At 37.6% G+C, this 24,633-nt stretch overlaps 1 protein-coding gene across 3 annotated transcripts in view; it reads right to left on the bottom strand.

Annotated features, from left to right (window-relative positions):
- Window positions 1-24,633, bottom strand: part of HACE1 (HECT domain and ankyrin repeat containing E3 ubiquitin protein ligase 1) — a 103,911-nt gene that overhangs the window by 54,598 nt on the left and 24,680 nt on the right. For all 3 annotated transcript variants that reach the window (XM_046676546.1, XM_046676547.1, XM_046676548.1), the window contains 4 exons: window positions 16,734-16,816; window positions 4,315-4,411; window positions 3,228-3,329; window positions 2,480-2,586 (listed from right to left, as the gene is read on the bottom strand). In XM_046676546.1, the coding sequence (XP_046532502.1) occupies window positions 2,480-2,586; window positions 3,228-3,329; window positions 4,315-4,411; window positions 16,734-16,816 (389 nt within the window). The remainder of the gene's footprint in view (window positions 1-2,479; window positions 2,587-3,227; window positions 3,330-4,314; window positions 4,412-16,733; window positions 16,817-24,633) is intronic.

Below are 24,633 nucleotides of genomic sequence, written 5' to 3'. Positions count from 1 at the left end.
GGCAGCATCCCACATGCCACAACTAGAAGGACCCACAACGAAGAATATACAACTATGTACTGGGGGGCTTTGGGGAGAAAAAGGGAAAAATAAATAAATAAAATCTTTAAAAAAAAAAAGAAACATAAATGATTCAAAAATAAATGAACAAATGGGAGATATTGTGCAAAAGTACCATTAAACATAAATTGGCAGGGAGAAATGATTTGTATCTGAGATGTTCTTAAGAATCTACCTTGGTAGCTGTGAAGATGGTAGAAAATATATATATTGGTTTCTGCCCCCAGTTCCTAGCACAAAGCTCCGAAAACCCTTATAATTTCCTAAGTGATAAGAGCACTAGGTGCATCTTTTGTTCTAATATTTGGTCTGTGACCCTGGTTCCTGACACGCAACTCATAAACCCCTTGGAATTTCCTGGGTGACAGCAGTGTCCTTTGTTCTACTGAGGTGACTCTTGGTGGGCCCCTGAATGGGGGCTGGTCCCCCAAGACCCAGCCATGATTAGAAGCTTGGAATTTTCAGCCCCACCTCCATTCTCCAGAGAGGTGAGAGGGGCTGGAAATGGAGTTAATAGTCAACATGCCTACATGATGAAGCCTCCAGAAAGGCTCAAAAATACAGGGCTCAGAGAGCTTCCAGGTTGGTGAACACATCCACATACCAGGAAGGTGACACACACCAAACTCCACAGGGACGGAAGCTCCCACACTTGAGACCCTCCAAGACCTCGCCCTACGTATCTCTTCATCTGGCTGTTTACCTGTTTCCTTTATCAAACCCTTTAATAAACATAAGTAAGCTCTTACCTGAATTCTGTGAGCTGTTCTAGAAAATAACAGAATCTGAGGGGAAAGAGGTCAGAGGAACCTCCAATTTGTAGTCAAGTCAGAGAGAAGTTCTGGGTAACCCGGGAACCCACTACTTGCGATAGCATCTGAAGAGGGGGGCAGCCTCATGGGAATGAGCCCTTAACTGTGAGATCGGACTTTATCTCCAGCTAGATAGTGTCAGAATTGAGTTAAATGGTAGGAGACCCAGCTGGTGTCGAAGAAATGCTTAAGGTAGGGAATAAAAACCCACAAACATCTGGCGTCAGAAATGTTATGGGTGTGGGAGAAGGGTGAAAGTAAAGGAGAAACACAGGAGGGGGACTGGGTTTTCCCAAAACAATAACAATACAATAAATTCTAACATAATACTATCAACCAATACTCACTACCAATCCCAACAAAGAGCTATTTACAAGTCAAAAATGACCATAATAACAGATTCTATAAAGCATTTTAAAGGTAGCATTGTAAGTGGTAAGGTGGTACAGTTTAGCAAAGTAGGGGTTTTTTTGGTTTTTTTATGATTGGCCCTGAGCTAACATCTGTTGCCCTTGTTCCTCTTTTTTTTACGCTCCCCCTCAAAGCCCCGGTACATAGCTGTATATCCTAGTTGTAGGTCATTCTAGATCTTCTATGTGGGATGTCAACCACAGCATGGCTTGATGAGCAGTGTGTAGGTCCGTGCCCAGGATCCAAACCAGCAAACCCAGGGCCAGTGAAGCGGAGCATGTGAATTTAATCACTCAGCCATGGGGCTGGCCCCCCTAGAAAAGTAGTTTTAAAACTTATTCTGGCCATGGATCCCTTTTTCCTACCTTGTTGCTCCTGTTCCACTAATCTTCCTGTCATTTTGAAGAGCTGGATTGGAACCCAGGATTCGCTCTTTATTAGTGAGGGTATGAATCCTGGTTCTTCTATATACTAGCTTGACAATTCATTGAACTTCAATTTTCTTAGGTGTAAAATGGTGAAATGTAAGTGTAGCACCATACAGCCTAGGTATGTCGTAGGCTGTATCATCTAGGTTTGTGTAAGTACACTCTATGATGCTTGCACAATGACGAAATCGCTTAACGACACATTTCTCAGAATGCGTCCCTGTCATTAAGCAACACATGACTGTGTATAAATGCAAGTAATACAAAGGCATCAATTTCATGGACTTAGCAATAAGCCATTAAACCACAGACTCTTGGAAAAATAAAGAACTGAACTGAGGGAGACAGTTCAAGGAGGAGATTTTATAAGGAATCATGAGGGTTTACTGGGAGGCTGAGCAACAGTCTATAACCAGTTTTATAAATTAGTGATCAAATTCCTAAACCACTTTCTTGATTCTTCTTCACGCACATTTTACTTATGTGACTAGTCTAAGCAATCATTTTATAAAATTTTAGACACATATGCCCAAATCCACTTAAGTCAGTCTCTATTTTTAATCTCTAGAGAGACTAAAGTCTCCTCAGTAATAAGCTGATTGCTCTGGTCCTTTAAAACAAAACAAACAATATGTCAACAAATTTTTAGAACATCTTACCACTGACAAAAGGCATCCAACAAAATAAACTATTCCCAGAAAAGCCTAAAAGGAGACAAAGCTGACAGACACTGCTATCCATTGATTGATTATATTTTGAAATACTTACCTAAGCAGTTTATGACCATTTGTTGTGGCCACTTCAGCAAGGCTTGTTAGAATCTTCAGGTACTGGCTTTCACTTTGTTGAGACAAATGTTCCAGAACTTGCCGTAACTAAATATATTACAAATTTAAAAATGTGATTATATAATAATCCATTAAACTTTATCAAGAAATTAAGTACCTATTAGTTTAGTAAGTATCCCAAAGCCAATGAGCTGAAATTAAGTCCTTTACGCTTATTTTGCCTTACATAAATTCAAAAGCTAATATAGAGATTAGATGACATAAAATCTTTATTCAAAATCACCCAATAAAAAGTAATAAACAATATAAATAGATTGAAGAGAAGTCACCAAGTGTATTTATGGAAATTTAATTCTAAACTTCTAAAATTTAAGAGAATTTTAAGTACTGCAATTTTTCAAAGAGTAGATCAATTATAAATACAGAGCTCAGTACACTAGTGATCACCAACCATAACATGAGATTCCTCCTTAGATTCTTTTCCTCTACCTATGGGGAATATTCTAATTATCTTAAGGAGAGACCAAAGACCCAGAGGACAGAAGGGCCAAATATCACCACAAATATTAGTTTTGATATAATTCATATTTATCCTATAATGCAGATAAGCAAATTCAAATTATTAAAATATTTATAATAAAATTACTAAGCAAAACTGTAAAATGCCATATACACTAAGCACGAACAAGGCTTGTTCATTTACAAGCTACTTAGCACAACTACATTACCATGTTTTCTCGGAGATCTTCATTCTGTGTCATTTGAATAATTGTCTGGAAAAGCCTAGGGTGATACTGAATTAACACTTCACACGTCTCCCCATATCCACCCTAAAAACGAAATTTAAAATTATCTAAGTTTAAAAACAAAGTTCCTAAAGGAATATCTGTTTCCTCCACAAGCCTGACGCCAAATTTGTGGGTTTCCCACACCGAGCAATTCTCTAATTCTCTGTGGACACCAACTGGGTGCCCTACAATTTAATCCAATTCTGACGCTAATTACCTGGAGTTAGCGCAGACCCCACAGGTCAGGGGCTCAGTCCCACAAGTGTGCCCCGACATCAGAAGCCAATCACGATCCAGGCCACCCATACATCGGACTAACCAGTTATAAGTCAGGAGTTCCCACCACCCCCTCCTCGGGTTTGAGAATTTGCTAGAATAGCTCACAGAACTCAGGGAAACACTTTACCTACTATTAACTGTTTATTTTAAGGGTACAACTCAGGAACAGCCAAATGGAAGAGACGCATAGGGTAAGCTATGTCACCTTACATGGAAGGTACAGGGTACATGGAAGGGGCACAGAGCTTCCATGTCCTCTCTGGGCATGCCACCATCCCAGCCCTTCAACGTGTTCACCAATGCAGAAGTTCTCTCAGAACCCACTGCTTTTTCCATTACATAGGCATCATTTATTAAATTACTGGTCATTGGTAACTGAGCATCTCCAGCCCTTCTTCTCCCCGGGAGCGGGGGAGGAGGCTGCCCTCTAATCATACGGTTGGCTCCTCTGGCCACCAGTCCCCATCAGGAAGCTATGTAGGGGCTTTCAGCCAATAGCCATTTCAATAATATACAAAAAGTCATTCTGATCACTCTGGAGATTCCGAGGGTCTTAAAAGCTGTCGTGTGAGGAACTTGGATGAAGACTGACATATATTTCTTATAGTATCATAGTTCCTTTCAAAGATCATACTCTTCACAGAACAAAAATCTTTGCACCCACCCTCTCGTTTGAGAATGACGTGATTTTACCAGTCTCAGTTTCTATTATAAAGTAAGGTGTTAAGACTATACATCAACAACGTACCTGTACACACAAATCCAGAGGGGTTACTCCATTTTTATCTGGCAGATATTTGGCTCCTCGTAATAGAAGAATCTGGGCTGTGTCTCTCTGACCATGGCTGTAAGAAACAGAACCAAGTCAAAAGTAAATATTTTTAATTTAAAGTCCTTCCTCGTGAATTATGAACAGTTACTATGTATCAACAGAGGATTAACAATTTCAAAAAACTGACGGGAAGACCTGCACTCCATCCTCAACAATCAGGAAAACTGCCCAGTGTTAAGTTATACTTTCACTATGTAGATAAGAAACTGACCTATTAAATCTTAAAACTGCCTTGGGACACGTTACCCACAATAAAGCACAATATTCTGGGATAAGGAGCTGCTACTCAGGCTTATGCGTTACTTTTTTCTTCCAATCACTTCCTTCTCAACTCTAGCCTGACCTTCTTCCTACCACACACACCCAAGTCTCTAGACTTCCTAGTCCAAAAGAACCTCACTACCCTAAACAAGAGTACATTTTATGGCACTTTAATACTTATTAAAAAAATAAAAAGGAAGTAAGGAAGGAGAAAAGACAAATATCAAAGTAAAATAATGGTGGGAGGGTAGGGATTAATTAGTCAAAAATACAACCTAGCTTCCAACCTTCATTTTATCAACCCACTCAGTTTGTTTTCTGCTGAGAGCTATTCAATCTGACCTAGAAGCAACTCTCCTATCCACAGGCCCCATATTCGCCAACTGCTCTCTTTCTAGTAGGAGGAAAATTAGTAACTGCCACTCTCTCAGCTAGGAGGAAGCGACTTTAAGGGTAGTAACCACTAGACTCTAGGTCTCGTTATTCAATGAGCTAATCTGATTCTAGATAAAAGCAATAAAAAACAATTTTACAACCCAGGGACATCAAACTTTACAGCTAATTTTACGAAATGCCCAAGGAAGTCATACATTCTGAAACAGAATCTGATGAAAAATCTTTATTTTGTAAATAAGAAAAGCTACTAACTCAAGCACAGGTGAAACCAGAACTCAGATCTCTAGTCTTCTAGACCAATACTCTTTCTCCAATACCATTACCTAAAAAGGTACACCACTTCACAAAGAAAAAGACTATGCAGATTTCTCAGAAACTTCAAAAAAAAACCCTATTCATTCTTTTCCACAAAATTACACTGGAAAAGTATAATTTATAACCAATTATAATTAAACAATTTAAAAAAACAGGATCCTACTATGAATCTGGTGGCAGAGTATAGGTCTATCACTCTCTCGATACTTTACTGTAATACTGATTACCTTCCTTAATATAAATATCAATAGGCCAAAACTAACTTATGCACAATATCTAATTTACTCCAGAAAAAGCAAAAAATCAAGAAACCAAGTAAATCAGCAATCCCTCCAAGAGCAACAGCGACTAGTTTTACTAGTGTACATCAAGAAAAGTCTTCATCAAGCATCATTTGTCATTGAGCTGGTCAGGACATTATACATTACAGCTAATAGTAGTAACTTTACAATTAATACTGTTCTACTCTTTATAATGTTTAAAAATACAGGCTAAGTAAAAAGAAACTAACCTGAGCTTAATTTATTTAGGGAGACAGTGATGTCCTGGCTAGTATCCAAGATTCTGAGAAACCCAGATTTACAAAGCTATTCTGTTCAACTTTACTCACGTTTCTTTTACAGTTATTTAATATCCATGTGTCCCATCTCTCCAATTAAAGTGCAAACTTCTTGACAACAAACCTGTTCCACAGCACCAAGTATGGCAGCTGTCTTATAACACGTACTCAATACATCTGTTGAATTATATTATAGGTTTTAACTTTAGACAGCATTCATTTGACTAATAAGCATTAAATAAGGTACAGCACTACTGAAAATAACAAAGAGACCTGAATCATAACTTAATTAGGATCCACTAGATGAGATACATAATGCTCAGTTCTTTGTACAAAGTCTGACTTAACCCTGATACTGTTATAAAATAACTATTTGATTTTTTTTTTTTTTTTTTTTGGTGAGGAAGACTGGCCCTGAGCTAACATCTGTTGCCAATCTTCTCCTTTTTTGCTTGAGGAAGATTGTCAATGAGCTAACATCAGTACCAATCTTCCTCTATTTTCTATGTGGGATGCCACTACAGCACAGCATGATGACTGGTATGTAGGTCTGTGCCCAGGATCTGAGCCCACAAACCCCAGGCTGCCAAGGCAGAGCACACAAACCCAACCACTACGCTACTGGGCTGGCCCCTCACTCCATTTTTTAATTAAGAAAACTATAACTCAAGAGTGTAATAGAATTGCTCAAGATCAACAGTTACAAGACAGAGCAGAATTTGAATCTAGATCAGTCTAATTCCAAAATTCTTCATCTATATCATACTGTTCCACCAAGACAGATAAACATAGAGTATGACCTCAAAGAGTAAACAACTTAGTACTCATGAGAGTATGGAATAAGGTGCCAAGGGGATGTATGCTATGACAACAATATGATGGAGATCAAACAGTATGAACAGACAAGATCACCATGTGCAAATAGGACACTTTTCAATACTGTGATTTTAAAAAAGTCTCAAGGGGCCGGCTCCATGGCCGAGTGGTTAAGTTCGCGCACTCTGCTGCGGCAGCCCAGGGTTCGGATCCTGGGCGCAGACATGGCACCACTCGTCAGGCCACGTTGAGGCGGCATCCCACATCCCACAACTAGAAGGACCTGCAACTAAGATATACAACTGTGTACAGGGGGGGTCGGGGAGATAAAGCAGGGGAAAAAAAAAAAAGAAAGATTGGCAACAGTTGTTAGCCTAGGTGCCAATCCTTAAAAAAAAAAAAAAAAGTCTCAAAATAATTAATTTTGTACCATATATAGCAAAAAGGATAATTAGCATGAAGAAAAAGAAATACGTCTACTATGACATTATAGAAAGCTGGAGCAATTTCTAAAACATTAAAATCTCATCTATAATCAGGTAACATTTCATTTAAAAAATAAATTAAAACCAAGAAAAAATAGCTAATGATATACAAAATCCACATAACCCAATTAGGGCCTCACGTGCCTCGCCTGTAATACTGCGAGAGATGAAGACTATCCCCTAACAGATGGCTCAGAGTGTTACAGAAAAGATTTTTCAGTTCAAATAATTGCAAAAATTTGCTCAGTGAATAATTATTCTTTACGATTCAACTTATTTTTTCATATTGATTGAGACAAGACTCCCCTCAAAGAAATGCCAATGTATTTCCTGGAAACTAAGAAGTTGGCAAAGATTTAACTAATAAGGAACCTGTGGGGCTTCTAAAGCACTTAGGACTGATTTCTCAAGCACTGTCTTCTAAGTTTAGGCTCTTTCAGCAATATCATGTGAAAACTAGGCTAAAGTGCATAGAATAAATACATTGCAATTTTTTTGGAACTGCTTATGAAAGAAAGAGACCATATTTTCTAACGGTCTTTTCCTTTTCTAAAGGGTTACAATCCTGGGTCTATGGGCTGTTTTATGCGGCTATTTTGATTTTGAGTTCACTAATTTAAAGTAGTTGTTTGGCAATAGCTACAAATGCATGTTCAGAATCTTACCCCTTTCTCACTCTATTACAGATCTCTAAAATTCCATAAACATCCCACTGATTTCCCGCATCTATATAAGCCCAGCTAAACTGCATTTTTCCTAATAGAATAAAAGTTATCTGCAGGTACAGAAAATACTTGAAAATCATTATACATCCAAACTTTTATTTGAAGAACCCAGTTAAGGGAATTGGAAGTATTACGACTGATTATAAAACCAATCTGATAATCTAAGAACTTGAAGCATTTGAAGATACTGTATTACAGTCCTGAAAACAAAGATGCAGGGGAGGGGGATCAAAGTGTGCCCACAGGACACAGGAAAGAAAGCTAATGAATAATGTGCTAAATACCTAGAGAAGAAAAGTGGCTGGGAAAGAGTTCCCAGCACACTTCCACGTCAAAATCAGTCTGACAATGACTCGCTCACAGAAGCACTACCTTATTAAACAGTGCTCAGAATTAGAACAGAAGTAATATAAAGAAAAAAAGAAAATGACTGTATGGTGGGAGAAGCATCATATTCCTTAGAAAGAAAATCCTGTATAGCAATGAAACTGAATGAGGACAATACAACTTCGTACTTACAGGGAAGTGGAAAAATGTGTCAGACCTTAGTGAGCACTTACCAACTGCTAAGGGCAAATTACTCTGCAGGGTGCTTTATATGAGCCACCTCATTTAATTCTCACTAGAGCCCCACAAGGCAGACGTCAGCATTTCCACTTCACAACCAAACAAAGCTTCAGAGGTCAAGAAACTTGACTAAAGATGCACAGCTTTACAGCTGGGATTTGAACCCTGCCTCCAAAACCTAGGCTCTTTCTCCTATGTATCTCAATACTTTCTGAATTTAATTCTAAATTTTAAAAAAAGTTTTCGTTAGCTGATCCTGGAATAAGACATATGATGATACATCTTGTAATACCTCTCAATTAATAAAAACTTACATTAAGTTTAGCTTTTATCTTAGACCCCTAGAATTTGTCTGCAGGGTCAACTTGTTCCATTTCCCACATTCCTTTCCCTTTCATTTATGAGAGATAATACATTGGAAATAATTTATATATATATTTTTTTAAAGATTTTATTTTTTTCCTTTTTCTTCCAAAGTCCCCTGATACATAGTTGTATATTCTTAGTTGCAGGTCCTTCTAGTTGTGGCATGTGGGACACCGCCTCAGCGTGGCTCGATGAGTGGTGCCATGTCCACACCCAGGATTCAAAGTGACGAAACACTGGGCCGCCTGCAGCAGAGTGTGCAAACTTAACCACTCGGCCACAGGGCCAGCCCCGGAAATAATTTATATTTTTAATGTATACCTATATCTAGATATCACAGGTACCATTAAAAGTCTGTCCTACAAATGAACCATGTTCCATATCTATCATCCTGCTACAATGATGAAATTATTTTCTAGTTTCAATTTTAACCAGACTTGCTAAACCATCTTTGTTCAAAGAGATCTAATGTTTGCTAGCTTAAAACATAATGCGGAGAGCATCACGGCACAGTGAGTTCTTCGCTTAGATTCTCCCCCTTAAGATACAACAAAAAGGACATTCATATACCAACAGAGGACATTCACACAACACAAAAGACATGTGAGAGACCCACACAGCCACACATCTGAAGGTGAAGGTGCTGGACCCCCAGGAGGAAGTGGAAGGAGGTAACAGGATCTCCTCTCCCTTCCTCAATGGCAGTGACCCAGAGCACGGGACCATGTGCGGCTCTGAGAGGAGACAGGGAGGGGCAGCCCTTGGAAGGACCACCTTCACTCTCCAAGTTGCCACACAGCCCAATGGAAAGGTCCACACAGAGGCGGCTAAGCACTTGCGGGGGTGTCTTCATCAAGCCAATACCCCTGGAGAGCAGATAGCAAGGGCAGAGCAAGAACGCACCCAGGATCATACAGGCAAAAGAAAGCGCCTTTTCCACACCCGGCACTCCAGCTCAGCTGGTTGGCCAGAGCACCTTGTACATAAGATAAAAAAGCGGCAGCTGTGAGAGAGTGAGCTAGGGTTGCAGCAGCCTCAGAATTTTCAGCTCTTCAACACCATCCAGTGGTGGCAGGTGGAGGCTATGACCAAATATTCTCACTATGTGGAGGCACAAATCCACGCCATCAAACAGTATGAAAAAATATGTTAATACTCCAAACCAAAAGGAAAATGACAAGCACCCAGAAATCAATCCTGAAGGCACAGAAATTTAATATAAATGACAGAGAATTCAAAATAGCTATCATAAAAAAACTCAACGAGTTACAAGAAAACAGAGATAGTTCTATGAAATCAGGAACTTCTTCACAAAAGAGATTGAAACTATAAAGAAAAACCAATCAGAAATGTTGGGGATGAAAAATACAATGGATGAGATAAAGAAACATCTGGAGTCCCTGAATAACAGATCTGACATTATAGAGGAGAGAATCAACAGTCTAGAGGATGGAAATATAGAAATGCTTCAGATGGAGGAGGAGAGAGAACTAACATTAAAAAGAAACAAAGAAATTCACCAAGAAATATCCAACTCAATTAGGAAACGCAGCGTAAGGATTATAGATATTCCAGAGGAAGAAGAGGAGAATGGAGCAGAAAGCTTGTTCAAAGAAATAATAGCTGAGAACTTCCCAGACCTGGGGAAGGAGCTAGAAATATAAGTGAAAGACACTAATAGATCTCCTAATTATATCACTGTAAAAAGACTTTCTCCAAGGCACATAGTAGTAAAGCTGGCAAAAGTCAATGACAAAGAAAAAATATTAAGGGCAGAAGAAAATAACTTACAAAGGAACCCCTATCAGGGTTTCAGCGGATTTCTCAGAATAAACCTTACAGGCAAGGAGAGAGTGGAATGATATATACAAAATTCTAAAAGACAAGTTGCAGGGTACAAAATCGACTTAAAAAAATCAGTTGCATTTCTATACTCTAATAAAGAACTAATAGAGAAGTCAAGAATATAATCCCATTTACAATTGCAACGAAAAGAATAAAATATCTAGGAATAAATTTAACCAAGGAGGTGAAAGATCTATACACTGAAAACTGTAAGACATTATTGAAAGAAACTGATGATGACATAAAGAAATGCAAAGATACTCAATGCACATGGATTGGAAGAATATATAAATGTCCACATTACCTACAGCAATCTACAGATTCAATGCAATCCAAATCAGAATCCCAATGATATTCTTCACAGACACAGAACAAAGAATCCTAAAATTCATATGAGGCAACAAAAGACCTCAAATAGCTAAAGCAATCCTGAGAAAAAAGATCAAAGCTGAAGGCATCACAATCCCTGACTTCAAAATATACTACAAAGTTACAGTAATCAAAACAGCATGGTACTGGTACAAACACAGGTACACAGATCAATGAAGGAGAAGTGAAAGCCCAGAAATAAAACCACACATCTACTGACAGCTAATCTTTGACAAGGGAGCTAAGAACATACAATGGGGAAAGGAAAGTCTCTTCAATAAAAATGGTGCTGTGAAAACTGGACAGCCACATGCAAAGACTCAAAGTAGACCACTAGCTTTCACCATACGCAAAAATTAACTCTAAATAGATCAAAGACTTGAAGCTAAGACCTGAAACCATAAAACTCCTTGGAGAAAAGATAGGTAATACCCTCTGACATCAGTCTTGGAAGGATCTTTTCAAATACTCAGACAAGAGAAACAAAAGAAAAAATAAACAAGTGGGAATTTATCAACTAAAGAGTTGTTGCAAGACAAAGGAAATCATTAACAAAACAAAAAAACCCACCAAGTGAGAGAAAAATATTTGCCAATCATATATCCGACAAGGGATTAATCTCCAAAATATATAAAGAACTCACACAACTGAACAATAAAAAAACAAACAACTCAATCAAAAAATAGACAGAGGGGGCCAGCCAGATGGCAAAGTGGTTTGGTTTGCGCATTTCGCTTCCGGAGCCCAGGGTTCACCAGTTCAGATCCCAGGCACGGACCTATGCACCACTTGTAAAGCCATGCTGTGGCAGGCATCCCACATATAAAATGGAGGAAGATGGGCATGGATGTTAGCTCAGGGCCAATCTTCCTCAGCAAAAAGAGGAGGATCGGTGGTGGATGTTAGCTCAGGGCTAATCTTCCTCAAAAAAAAAAAAAAAAACAACGGGCAGAGGACATGAACAGTTTTCCAAAGAAGACATACAGATGGCCAATAGGCAAATGAAAAGATGTTCAACATCACTAGTCATCAGGGAAATGCAAATCAAAACTACACTAAGATATCCTTACACTCATTAGAATGGCTGTAATCATCAAGAAAAAAATTAACAAACGTTGGAGAGATTGTAGAGAAAAGGGAACCCTCACATGCTGCTGGTGGGAATGCAAACTGGTGCAGTCACTATGGAAAACAGTATGGCGATTTCTCAAAAAACTAAAAATAGAAATACCATAGGTCCCAGCTATCCCACTACTGGGTATTTATCCAAAAAACTTGAAATCAACAATTCAGAGAGACTTAGGTACCCCTATGTTCACTGCAGCGTTATTCACTATAGCCAAGAAGTGAAGTAACCCAAGGGCCCATCAACTGATGATTGGATAAAGATGATGTGGTATATACACACAATGGAATACTACTCAGCCATAAAAAAAGACAAAATCATCCCATTCACAACAACATGGATGGACCTTGAGGGTATTATGTTAAGCAAAATAAGCCAGATGGAGAAAGACAAATACTCATATGTGATCTCACTCATATGTAGAAGATAAACTAACAGACAGACAGAGAGAACAGTTTACTGGTTACCAGAGGGGAAGGGGGCTGGGGGTGGGCACAAGGGGTGAAGAGGCACATTTATATGGTGACTGACAAACAATAATCTACAACTGAAACTTCACAATGCTATAAACTATCATGACCTCAATTAAAAAAAAAAACCTATTGAGAATACAATCCTAGCAGAAAGTACTTCCAAGAAATTCTTTCACCATATCCCTATGCTCAGACTAACTATACAAATATCGCACCTGTGCACAACACTAACATACCTATATTTTGCTATTATACATGGCATTGTTTCATATACGATATTTTTAAAACACACAGTTGTAGTGATTCATTCATTCAAAAATATTTACTAAGCATCTAAGTGCAAAGCACTGTACTATACATTAAATATAAAGTGGTGAATAAAATAAATAAAATTCTTGCTTTCATTGAGCTTTCAGTCTCGTAGGGGAGACACACTCTAAACAAGTAAATAAACAATTGCAAAACATGAAGTGCCATGAAGGAAACAATCATGACGCTGTGAAAGAAAATCTGAGGGGGCCAGTCCAGCAGCATAGTGGTTAAGTTCATTCACTCCACTTTGGCAGCCTGGGGTTTGTAGCTTCAGATCCCGGGCGTGGACCCACACACCACTCATCAAGTTATGCTGTGGTGGCATCCCACATACAAAATAAAGGAAGACTGGTATGAATGCTAGCTCAGGGACAATCTTCCTCAAGAAAAAGAGGAGGACTGGCAACAGATGTTAGCTCAGGGCTAATCTTCCTCACCAAAAAGAAGAAAGAAAATCTGAGTAGAGGCCAAGTTAGACCAGTCAGGAATCCCCTTACTCAAAAGCAACAGATACACAGTGACGTGAAGAAGTCAGCCACACAAAAAGCCTAGGGAAGAACATTTCAGGCAAACTAACAGCACATAGAAAAGTCTGCTGGAAAGCATCCACTGCATTTGGGGAAGTCAAAGAGAACCAGTGTGGCCGCAGTACAGTGAGCTAAGCAGGGGTGAGACCACACAGGTCTCACAGGTGGAGGCACAGTTTGGATTTTATTTGAAAGGCAACAAAGAGGCACTGAAAAGTTTTGGGATACAGGGTTTAAACACAAAGTGACAAGACTGATTCATTTTTTTTAAAGATACTTTGGCTGCCAAGGAAAGAACAGATGGGAGAGAAACAACAGAGAAATCTGGAAGACTGGCGAAGAGACTATTGCAGTATTCTAGACAAGAGGGGACAACTTAAACAAGGTGGCCTCAGTGAGGGAGAGAGGAGTGAAGGGACTCAGAACATACGCTGAAGGTGGAATTCACAGAACAAGCTAACAAATTCCAAGTGGAGGGTGAGAAAGCAAGAGAGAAATAAAAAATAATGATCCAGTTTCTGGTTTAAACAACTGGAAGGATAAGGGTTCCAATGAATGAGAAGAGAAAAGCTAGAAGAAAGGTCTGAAAACGAAAATCAGAAGTTGTATTTTGGACATGTTAACATCTGAGGTTGTATGAGACCTGCAAGCGATGATGTAAATCAAGCAGGCGGACACTCAAATCTGAAACTTCAAAGGTCTGATCTAGACATAACCCCTCAAGATAAGATATGATTTCAGGGAATCAAACAATGATATTATTCATAAATTCAGGACACTACAAAAAGAACTGATTTTCCAGCCAAGCAACAGAATCATAAGTATAATGTAAGAAAATGGCTGGATTCTGATAAGATCTAGAAGTCTAGAGATCCAAAAATCCTTGTATTCTAATTCAAGGTTGTTCAATGATGACCTGAATCACCCTGATCAAAGTAACATCAGAGACTCTAAGGAGAAGCTAAACAAGAAGAAAAGCAAGTCTTTCAGTCTAAAACAAACCTTCAGTAAAACGATATAAAAAAATGATGTATTTGTGTGTGTGTGTGTGTGTACAGAGGGTATACATGTATAATTATTATACTGTTAGTTCCTTGAAGGAATGGAGTTTATGTATTAATGTATCACTAATGCCTATAATAATGCACAGCACACAGCAACTGCTAACAAAATCTTTGCTTATTATGTGAATGGACCCATGAACAAAATGTATGCTTCAAGAAAAAAAACCGAGAGAAGTTCAAAAATAACTTAATGCATAACTTAATACCTAAAAAGAATGACCGAAGAACTTTTGTAAGTTACAAATCCAGAGAAAGCAAAGATACCACTATGGACCAAGACATACTTTAATAGCTTTTCCTACTGGAACTCAGCTGGTACTTAATAAAGAAAACCATGGAAATTACTGGATTATTGATATGTCGTGTTTTTTAACTTATTAAGTAATTAGTCTAAAGCTTTTTTGTTTTGTTTATTTTCGGATGTACATCATATTCCTAATTCTGTGTACATCATGTTCACCACCTCTAAACTAATTATAGTCCATCCCCTCACATGTGAGCCTAATCACCCCTTTTTCCCTCCCCCCTCCCCCCTTCCCCTATGGTAACCACCAATCTAATCTCCAATGCTATGTGTTTTTTTGTCGTTGTTTTTATCTTCTACTTATGATTGAGATCATATGGTATCTGACTTTCTCCCTCTGACTTATTTCACTCAGCATAATATCCTCAAGGTCCATCCATGTTGTCACAAATGGCCAGATTTCATCATTTCTTATGGTTGAGTAGTAGTCCATTTTGTGTAAATACCACATCTTCTTTATCCATTTGTCCCTTGATGGGCACCCAGGTTGCTTCCATGTCTTGGCTATTGTGTATAATGCTGCAATGAACATTGGGGTGCAAGTATCTTTATGCCTTTGTGTTTTCAAGTTCTTTGGATAAATACCCAGCAGTGGAATAGCTGGATCATATGGTAGATCTATTCTTAATTTTCTGAGGATACTCCATACTGCTTTCCATAGTGGCTGCACCAGTTTTGCACTCCCACCAGCAGTGTACGAGGGTTCCCTTCTCTCCACATCCTCTCCAACACTTGTTGTTTCCTGTCTTGTTAATTATAGCCTTTCTGACAGGAGTGAGGTGATACCTCATTGTAGTTTTGATTTGCATTTCCCTGATAGCTAATGATATTGAGCATCTTTTCATATGCCTGTTGGCCATCCGTGTGTCTTCTTTGGAGGAATCTCTGTTCAGATCTTTTGCCCATTTTCTAATTGGATTGTTGGTTTTTTTGTTGTTGAGCTGTATGAGTTCTTTGTATATTTTGGATATTAACCCCTTATCTGATATATGGTTTGCAAATGTCTTCTCCCAATTGTTACGTTGTCTTTTCATTTTGCTGATGGTTTCCTTTGCTGTACAGAAGCTTTTTAGTTTGATGTAGTCCCATTTGTTCATTTTTTCTTTTGTTTCCCTTGCCCGGTCTGACATGGGACTTGAAAATATGCTTCTCAGACAAACGTCAAAGAGTGTACTGCCTATGTTTTCTTCTAGAAGTCTCATGGTTTCGGGTCTTACATTCAAGTCTTTAATCCATTTTGAGCTGATTTTTGTGCATGGTATAAGGGAATGGTCTACTTTCATTCTTTTGCATGTGGCTGTCCAGTTTTCCCAACACCATTTATTGAAGAGACTCTCCTTTCTCCATCGTATGCTGTTGGCTCCCTTGTCGAGTATTAGCTCTCCATAAACGTGTGGGTTTACTTCTGGGCTCTCAATTCTGTTCCATTGATCTGTGTAAGTTTTTGTGCCAGTACCATGCTGTTTTGGTTACTATGGCTTTGTAGTATAATTTGAAGTCAGGGAGTGTAATACCTCCAGCTTTGTTCTTTTCTCTCAGGAATCCTTTGGCTATTTGGGGTCTTTTGTTGTTCCGGTCTAAAGTTTAAATAATCAAGCAAATCAAAGGCTCCCATCTATAACATACAAAAACAGTGGCAACAGAAAATACTTTTCCTCATGCAATTAAGTAACAGAATGATAAAGGTAAACATCTTAAAAGGGAGCTTAGTACTTGTGGGAAAACAAGAAAGCTTTAGAAAATATACAGAAATATTTGTATTTGGAAATACAGTAGAAGTACAACATTCTTTAATGAGAGCATCTGGAAATATAAAATATCATACCTGCAAGCAAAGTACAGTGGAGTGGCTCCTGACACATTTGGCCTGTTAATATCGGCACCACTGTCTAGCAAGCACTGCACTGTCTGGGGGGAGAAGAAACAAAAGTAAAGCCAGAGAAGTCAAACAAAGACACAATTATCACAATTTTAATCCATATAAGGAAAGTTCCTGCCACAACTTGAAGCTTTAAAGAAGAACGAGTAGGAACATGACAATTATGATGGCTGAACCAATTCAACTTCTTGGTAAGCTCCCTGAGCCTCTCAGGCTCTACACGATATATGTGGAAATATCAATGCAATAGAAACTGTGTGAATCCGGGAAGGCTCTAGAATATCGCTGACACGTGTAGCTACACAGGACTTGAAATGTGGCTAGTGCAACTGAGGAACTTAATTTTTTATTTTATTTTATTATAATTAAGTTTAAATAGTCACATGTGGCCAGTAAATTGGACTGTGCTGCTCTAGATATTTGAATTTAAAAACCAAAAATTTTGCCTCTAAAGACAAAAGTACCAGAGCTCTAACTTTCTAAAAATCAGAGAGCATAATTATTAAAATACAAAATGTTAAAAAACTAAGCCCTTTTGCTATTAACAGTAGCCAATACTGCCTCAGTTTCTCTGATAGTCATTCATATATTCTCTGTCCCCTAAGCTCTACTTCTACAATCATTTGACTCATACTAAGGGACAGTAAGCTAATATAAGATCCTAGAGATACACATCTGAAGGTTAGGGATAGGGTGAAGCTCTCCTGAAAACCTTAACAAGGAAAGTCTTTTCTGGTTCTATTCCTATGAGCCTCATTTGAATTTCTCCTGCAGAAAGAAGAAAATGAGTAAAAGCTTAAGTTTCTGGAATTAGACTTTTAAATATTACTTCTAGATTGAACACGTTTATGTTTATTGCTGCTCTGAAACTTAGTACAATGTCAGTAAAATAAGACGATAAATCCACAAGGAAGAACAGGAAAGAATACAACAGCAACTAGATAAGTCAGTAAGCTTTGGGAAAACAGCAAGCCAGTGGGGGAATAGTAAGTGACTTAGCAGATCAAAGAAAGCTGAAGTCTAAGAGCCTGCAAATGGGGATTCCAACAACAAACCAGCAAATTCTTGCTACAGCACACACACATACAAAACATAGGAAGTGGAAGTACCAGGTACCTTGGAAGATAGGAACGGTTACATACAGCTAAAAACAGCAGAAGGAGTTGAAAGCCTATAAAAACCCAGTTGGAACCTCCCCTAGACCCTTCCTCCCCATCACACACAGTTAGCCACTATCCCTCCTAATAGCGTCTCAGAGGTAGGGAGGCTTATTCTCAGGACAAGGTGAAGAGGGAGGTCCTGGACTGGCAGGCAAGAAATACAGGTAAGAGCAGGGATGAGGAGCCATGCTGAAAATAACTCGTTAGGTGAAAACCAGCCCCCACATTCCACTAGGCTCCCAGAAATCCAGCAGCCAGACTTAAAGCCTGAAGCAGGAAGAGACTGAAAGTTTCCTCTCTGGAGAGTGGCACCAGACAACAGTCCCACAGACAATGGCGTTACAGATTCACCTGTCAAATAGCCCAGCTGTCCCCTAGCGGACCTTCAGCAATGCCGGAAGATTTTTTTTATTCTCATGACTAGGGTAGGAAGAGTGTAATCGGCAGCCGGTGGGTAGAGGTCAGGGATATGTCTAAACATCCTACAACCTACAGACAGGCCCCACAACAAAGAATTTTCCAGCCCAAAATAATAGTGCTGAGATTGAGAAACCTTGGCATACTATGAGGACAGTCAACAAACCCAGCCATGTACACAACGCTTCCAGCCAATGTTTTAGTGCCTCACCACGACACAGGAATGGACAGACAACATTAAAGAGGCAACCGAAGCAGGCCTCTAACCCGAAAAACAAAATTAAAACCAGAAAAGAAAGTCAGAAAAACAAACACAATAAAGGGAACCAAAGAAAACAACAAAAATTAGAAAAGTAACTAATACCCTCAGAGAGAAAAAAACATTACAGCCATGAGAACACGATACTGGGGGGAAAATATTCAGAGAATAAGAAATTAAAAATATGATGGAATAAAAATTTAATAGAAGTTTGGAAAGACAATGTTGAAAAACTTTACAAGAAAAAAAGTAAAACAAAAAGACAAAGAAAATAGGAAAAATGAGAAAATTAGTACTGTAGATCAATCCAGGCAGACATAGCATAGAAAACAAGAATGCAGAAAATGACAGAAGTGAGAGAACGAAGGGAAGTAATCAAGAAATAATATCAAAAAATTTCCCAGAACTGAAGAACATGAGTTGCCAGATTGAAAAGGCTCACCGAGTGCCCAGTCTAGTAAATTAAAAGATCTTCAACAAGGCATATCACAGTGAAATTTCATCATACTGGAGATATAAGATTCCAGAGATAAACAATAATTAGATAGTCATTAAACTTAACAGTAACACTGGAATCTAAAAGATGAAATGTCTTCAAAACTGTAAGGTAGATAACTTCCATGTAGAACTCTATAGCCAGCCACATTATCATTCAAATACATGGTTTTAAATAAAAAACATACTTTAGCTACATTAAGATTTCAAAAAAATCACTTCCAGTGCACCTTTTCTCAAGAAGCTACTGAAGGATACTATCCTCCAAAACAGGAGAATACACCAAAATAGAAGATGTGGAACCCAGAATACTGGAGATCAAAAACAGGAGAAACTAAGAAATTCTCAGGTTTAGAGGAAAAAAATAGAACTGACATTATCTAATGAATTTGTCTGTGTAGTATACAATACTGAGAGATATCTTGTTGGAGCACATAGGAGGAATTACTGATTCATAAAAAGAAAAGTGGGCAAAGCCAATTATTAACTTTAAGAAAAATAATCACCCTAGATAGAAAATGTTATTATAGTTCACTATTTGACTCAGCAGTAAACAATATTTACCTGACTATATATAAATCTAATATTGTCTAACCAAAGTTTACGATATAGGTAATTTTAGAAATGGAGAAAGAGGGCATGGGAAGACGTAAAGGAATTAAACCCTCACTTACCGTAACAGGAAATGACTCAGTGGTATCTAAAAGAAGTAATAAAGAAAGAGCAATAGAACCATATTCTTTGGAAATAGATACCAGAAGAAAAGCTAAAAAAAATAAAAACTTGCCTGGTGATCATCATTTGACAAAGAAGAAGGGTGGTTTAAGGGACTATCATGTTTTATTACAAAGATTTTGATAAAAAATATTTTAAAATATAATATTCATGTATTGCTACTTGAATTTACTTCTATCCCAAAAGGAATTCTAAAATCTACGTAATAAAAACATTGTTACATAGAACTTAATTATTAGCTACATAATTCCTTTATGCACAAGGAAAAGTGGTCAAGTACAGCTTTCAAATATAAGAAAAACAAGCATTTAGGTCATTATTTTCTAAGACAAGGCCTTTGGGAGCCTTTTGATTATGGCTCTCCCCTTTTTGATTTTTGACCTAGAAGCTGCATCTGTGTGGTCCCAAAACAGGAGTGAGATGGACAGCAGCAACAACATTCACTAACTGTTATAGAGAGTACAGACAGAAAGCCATCTCTCAAAAGGCTCAGGAGAGATGAAAGCAAATACATCGAAAATATACATTAACATGCAATTAAAACCCAGCAATCCAGAGAGAAGCTGAAATCAAGTGATTATTAACAAAACATACGATGCATTCATAAAAATTATATATCTGTTACAACTACATAATGATATTATAATGTGAAGAACCTTACCATTTGTCTGGACACTGTGCTAAAAAGCATCTATCATTTCTTTGAAGGCATCCTGTGAGAAATTTGATATTCTCTCCACTTTTACAAGTAGGAAACTGAGTCTCAAATAGGTCAAGTAATGTGCACCCAACACACAAACGGGGAAGCAGGGATTAAACCCTAAGCCACCATGTTCATAACCACTATGCTATTTACCAAAAGACAGGAATTCTTATTTTTTCTGAATTCAGATTACTTAATAGTATTATGGCTAATTCAGCATATCTTCATACACTACATTAATCTCAGATGATCTACTAATTCCCCTAACTAAACAATGATTTGCGAGTCAGGCTCAAGGGCCTAGTCAGCTATTTACATCTAGTTATAAAATAACGCCCTTTCTAAAACCATATACTTTTTACAGTACTTCTGTATTTTTATTTATACTGTAGAGCTTACAGTATAAAAACAATTTAGCCATGAGACTAACATATCCCTCTACTGTTCAACAACGTGGTGAGACAAACTTCAGGCAAATTATAGCAAAAAAGCATGATTTACAATATGAACTGTCACATGTTCCTATCATATCCTTACATATAGGAAATATCCTACAAAGACATTAAAAATTCTTTCTGTTCTTAAGAGAGAAAAACAATTGATTAAGAAAGCAGAAATAGCTCACTCCAAGTATTTTCTTTAGCATTCATAAATCTTTCTGATTTTCTAATAAAATTATCCTAATTAAGATCCTCAAACTATGCAACCATTAAAAGAAACACATATTTTGTATGTGTGTGTGAGGAAGACCGGTTCTGAGCTAACATCTGTTGCCAATCTTCCCCTTTTTTGCTTGAGGAAGACTGTCCCTGAGCTAACATCTGTGCCAACCTTTCTCTATTTTGTATGTGGGTTGCCTCCACAGCATGGCTGACAAGTGGTACGTAGGTCCACGCTGGGCATCCAAATCTGTGAATCCTGGGCCACCAAAGCAGAACTCACGAACTTAACGACTATGCCACCGGGTCAGCTCTAGAAACACACATTTCTAAAAAGCTTTCAATAGCTTCAATTATAGGTAAAACGTTGCCTGGAGATAAACAGGGAGAAAAATCCATTTCCCTCAGAGTAAGGATAAAAAGTATATAAAGGGATTTGAATGCGAAGAATAAAAAACTGCCTTGCAGCACTGAAATCAGTGAAAAGCCATCAATCTTTGTGATTTAAAAAAAAAAAAAAAAGTCTGCAGATTTCTTTCTGTAAAAGCTCTGAAACAGGAGAAGAAAGGATAATGCAAAATCCAATTACTGATTAAACAGCATAACAGGAGGAGCAAGAAAGCAACAGACAACCTAAATCACAGGTTTTCTTAAAAATTTCCAGTCTGTGTAAAACTATACGTATACAAAGGGTAAAATAACTTTGAAACTGGTAAAACTCAGGTAGACAAAACTCTGAGCAAGTATTAAATTAAAATGAATACATAAAAGCTCTTGAAGAAACAATACTACTTGAGGATTTTAAATTACACAGAAGCATAAGGCAAAAACATAACTGAAAAGAATAAATTCTGCAGCCAATTACTGATATCCCTAGGGATTCTCAAATGCAGAGATTTTCAGTGACAGATGCCAACAAATCAGATATGACGTTTTATAAGAATCAGCACTATCAATATACGCTCTACTTAAAGGTACAAAAGAAAAAAGTGACAAACATTCAGAAATGGAAAGAAAATAGCAGGAAAAAACCACGCAAACTGACATTGCATTTGCCTAGTCCTCTCTCAACAAAAATTTCAATGTCTATTACGTGCTGTGGATACTCTAGGTGGTGGAGTTACAGCAATGAACAAAATGGACAAAAATCTCTGCCCTCATGAAGCTTACCTTCCAGTGGAAAAGACCAAGAGACAAAAGAAATACACAAAATACGTAGCGTGCTAGAGGGTGATAGTTCTAGCCAGAAAAATTGACAGGATTCTCTTTGACAGATTTAGATTCAATATGTTTTAGCAAATTTGTCACCCCTAAAGCCCTACAAATACTTCTGTGAAAACTAAACTGTGTCTGTTTAACAGACTGTAGGCCACCAGGTCCAAAAGAGCATAACTGTGATTTACGATGGTCATAAGTTTTTCTGTTTTCAAAATTTTATGGCTTCTCGTTTACTTGTAAAAATTCAGCCTCTCAGCTTACAATTTAGTAAATATACACGTGTAAAAGTACACCAACATAAGTATCTGTGACTGACGGCTCATTATCTACATTTTTCAAGTTAATACAACACACATAATTTCAAGAACTACACTGAACTGAAATCATTGTGCCTAATTTCGATCACCAAAATATGCTTTTAAAATAATTCATCACTTCAATTCCCTGTCCAACCCTCCCTACCTAAAAAAAAAATCCAAAAAACAAAAAACAAAACTATTCTCCTATTCCCAGATAATCTACAATGGGGGCTTTCCTCTTCACAGAAGAAGAAACTGCAGGGGAGGAACCTTGAAATAACACTATTGAAAGGGAATTTTCCTATAGCCTTCAAGAAACCCTGAAGAAGAAATAACACATTTTCAACAGACTTCATGACCTTTCAAGTGATAAAACAATATCCTGAGTGGAAAACTAATGCACAAAGCTAATGTTTGGGTCAATCTCAAAAGTCATTTAATTGAAGGCAGTGACTAACCAAGACCACCTGTGCCCAATACACTGATAAATTACAAAGCAAGAAACCCACAGCAGCTCTACTTTATCAATGTCAACTCTCTAAACAACACTGATCAAAGTAAAATGGAATAGATATTCACTATTAAAACTACAAGTAAAAATCTCAGTTGTGGTATTATTATTTGCTAAAAGAAGACCAAACAACAACAAAAAAGCATCTCTGTTTATCTTTTATTAAAAATAATCCTGATGACATGACTTAACAGCAATGCAAAAATAACTTATGCAATAAGAATAATGGCCAACTCACTAATCAGTCACGGGTTTATACAGGTCTTCTCTAGAAACCATCCACCTAAACCTATCAAGACTTTGAACCCTTATGTAATGTCTAGCAAAAATCAATGTTATCCAGTTGTGTTAGAAAAATAACAGTAATAGGAGAACCATTATTTGCTCACATTTCCCAGAAGTGATTAAGGGAGAATTCCAACATTAGGATAAACAAAATTCTTTAATTCTAAAAATACATTCTGAAATGTTAGTCAGTCTACCTTTGTGCCTCAAGGCTGAATCCAATTAATGTTTTTGCAAAAGCTTTCAATTAAGTGTGCATGGTTGTCCTGTAATTCTCTGGATAAAAAGCTTGGGAGCTAGCTAAAGATATCAAGAAAGCTGACAATGTGGGTGAGCACTGTTCCCTCAAAAGGCTACAATTTCAGTAAAAAACCCAGACAGTTCTAGCAAAGATAGTCTATAACACCAGTGTCAAACAACTGCTTTTAAATTTCAGGAGCTTAAATCTACTCTAAGCAGGGTTCAACTACCATTTTAGACTGTTTGTGAAGCTTCATATTCAGCTATACAAATTTAACAATATAAAGTTTATTCTGATAATTGCTTTTTTCAGTGAATTCATAAACTAATCCTGCTGTGTACTCTAACTTACATAAATTGAGATTAAACCATTTGATAGGTCTCTAGGGTTTATAAATCCAAGCTATTCCAGGAAAACAGTTATCAATCATTTGTGGCAATTCAATACATTAATAAATCTTAAAGAACTAATGACAAAGAAAATAGTTACCAAAAAGTAAGTTCAGTTTATGCCCCAAAAAATTGGAGTCAATTATATCTGTGTAGAATAGTAATAGGTTTTACTACACTTTCTAAAACTGAGATTAAAAATTAAACAACACTCTAGGCCTAGCTTATTGAAAAAAAGGAAATGAATTAAGGGTCCAGATAATGCTCTCTGTACTTTTCTTGCAGAATCACGTCATCCACATTAATAACGTCAGTAATAGTACCAATACTATTATGGCTCTTACGTGTTTTCCAAAGTGTTCACAGCACTTTCCTGAATTATGTAATCAGTAGACAGAAAATACCTTAGGAGGTAGATAAGGTGAGGGGAAGAAAAAGTCGTCAAAGACTGTATAATAAGCCAGCTGAATAACCA

The sequence above is a fragment of the Equus quagga genome, chromosome 11 (genome assembly GCF_021613505.1).
Source record: "Equus quagga isolate Etosha38 chromosome 11, UCLA_HA_Equagga_1.0, whole genome shotgun sequence".
NCBI classification, from domain to species: Eukaryota; Metazoa; Chordata; class Mammalia; order Perissodactyla; family Equidae; genus Equus; species Equus quagga.
The sequence above is the reverse complement of the archived record's forward strand: the minus strand, read 5'-3'. Positions and strand labels throughout refer to the sequence as shown.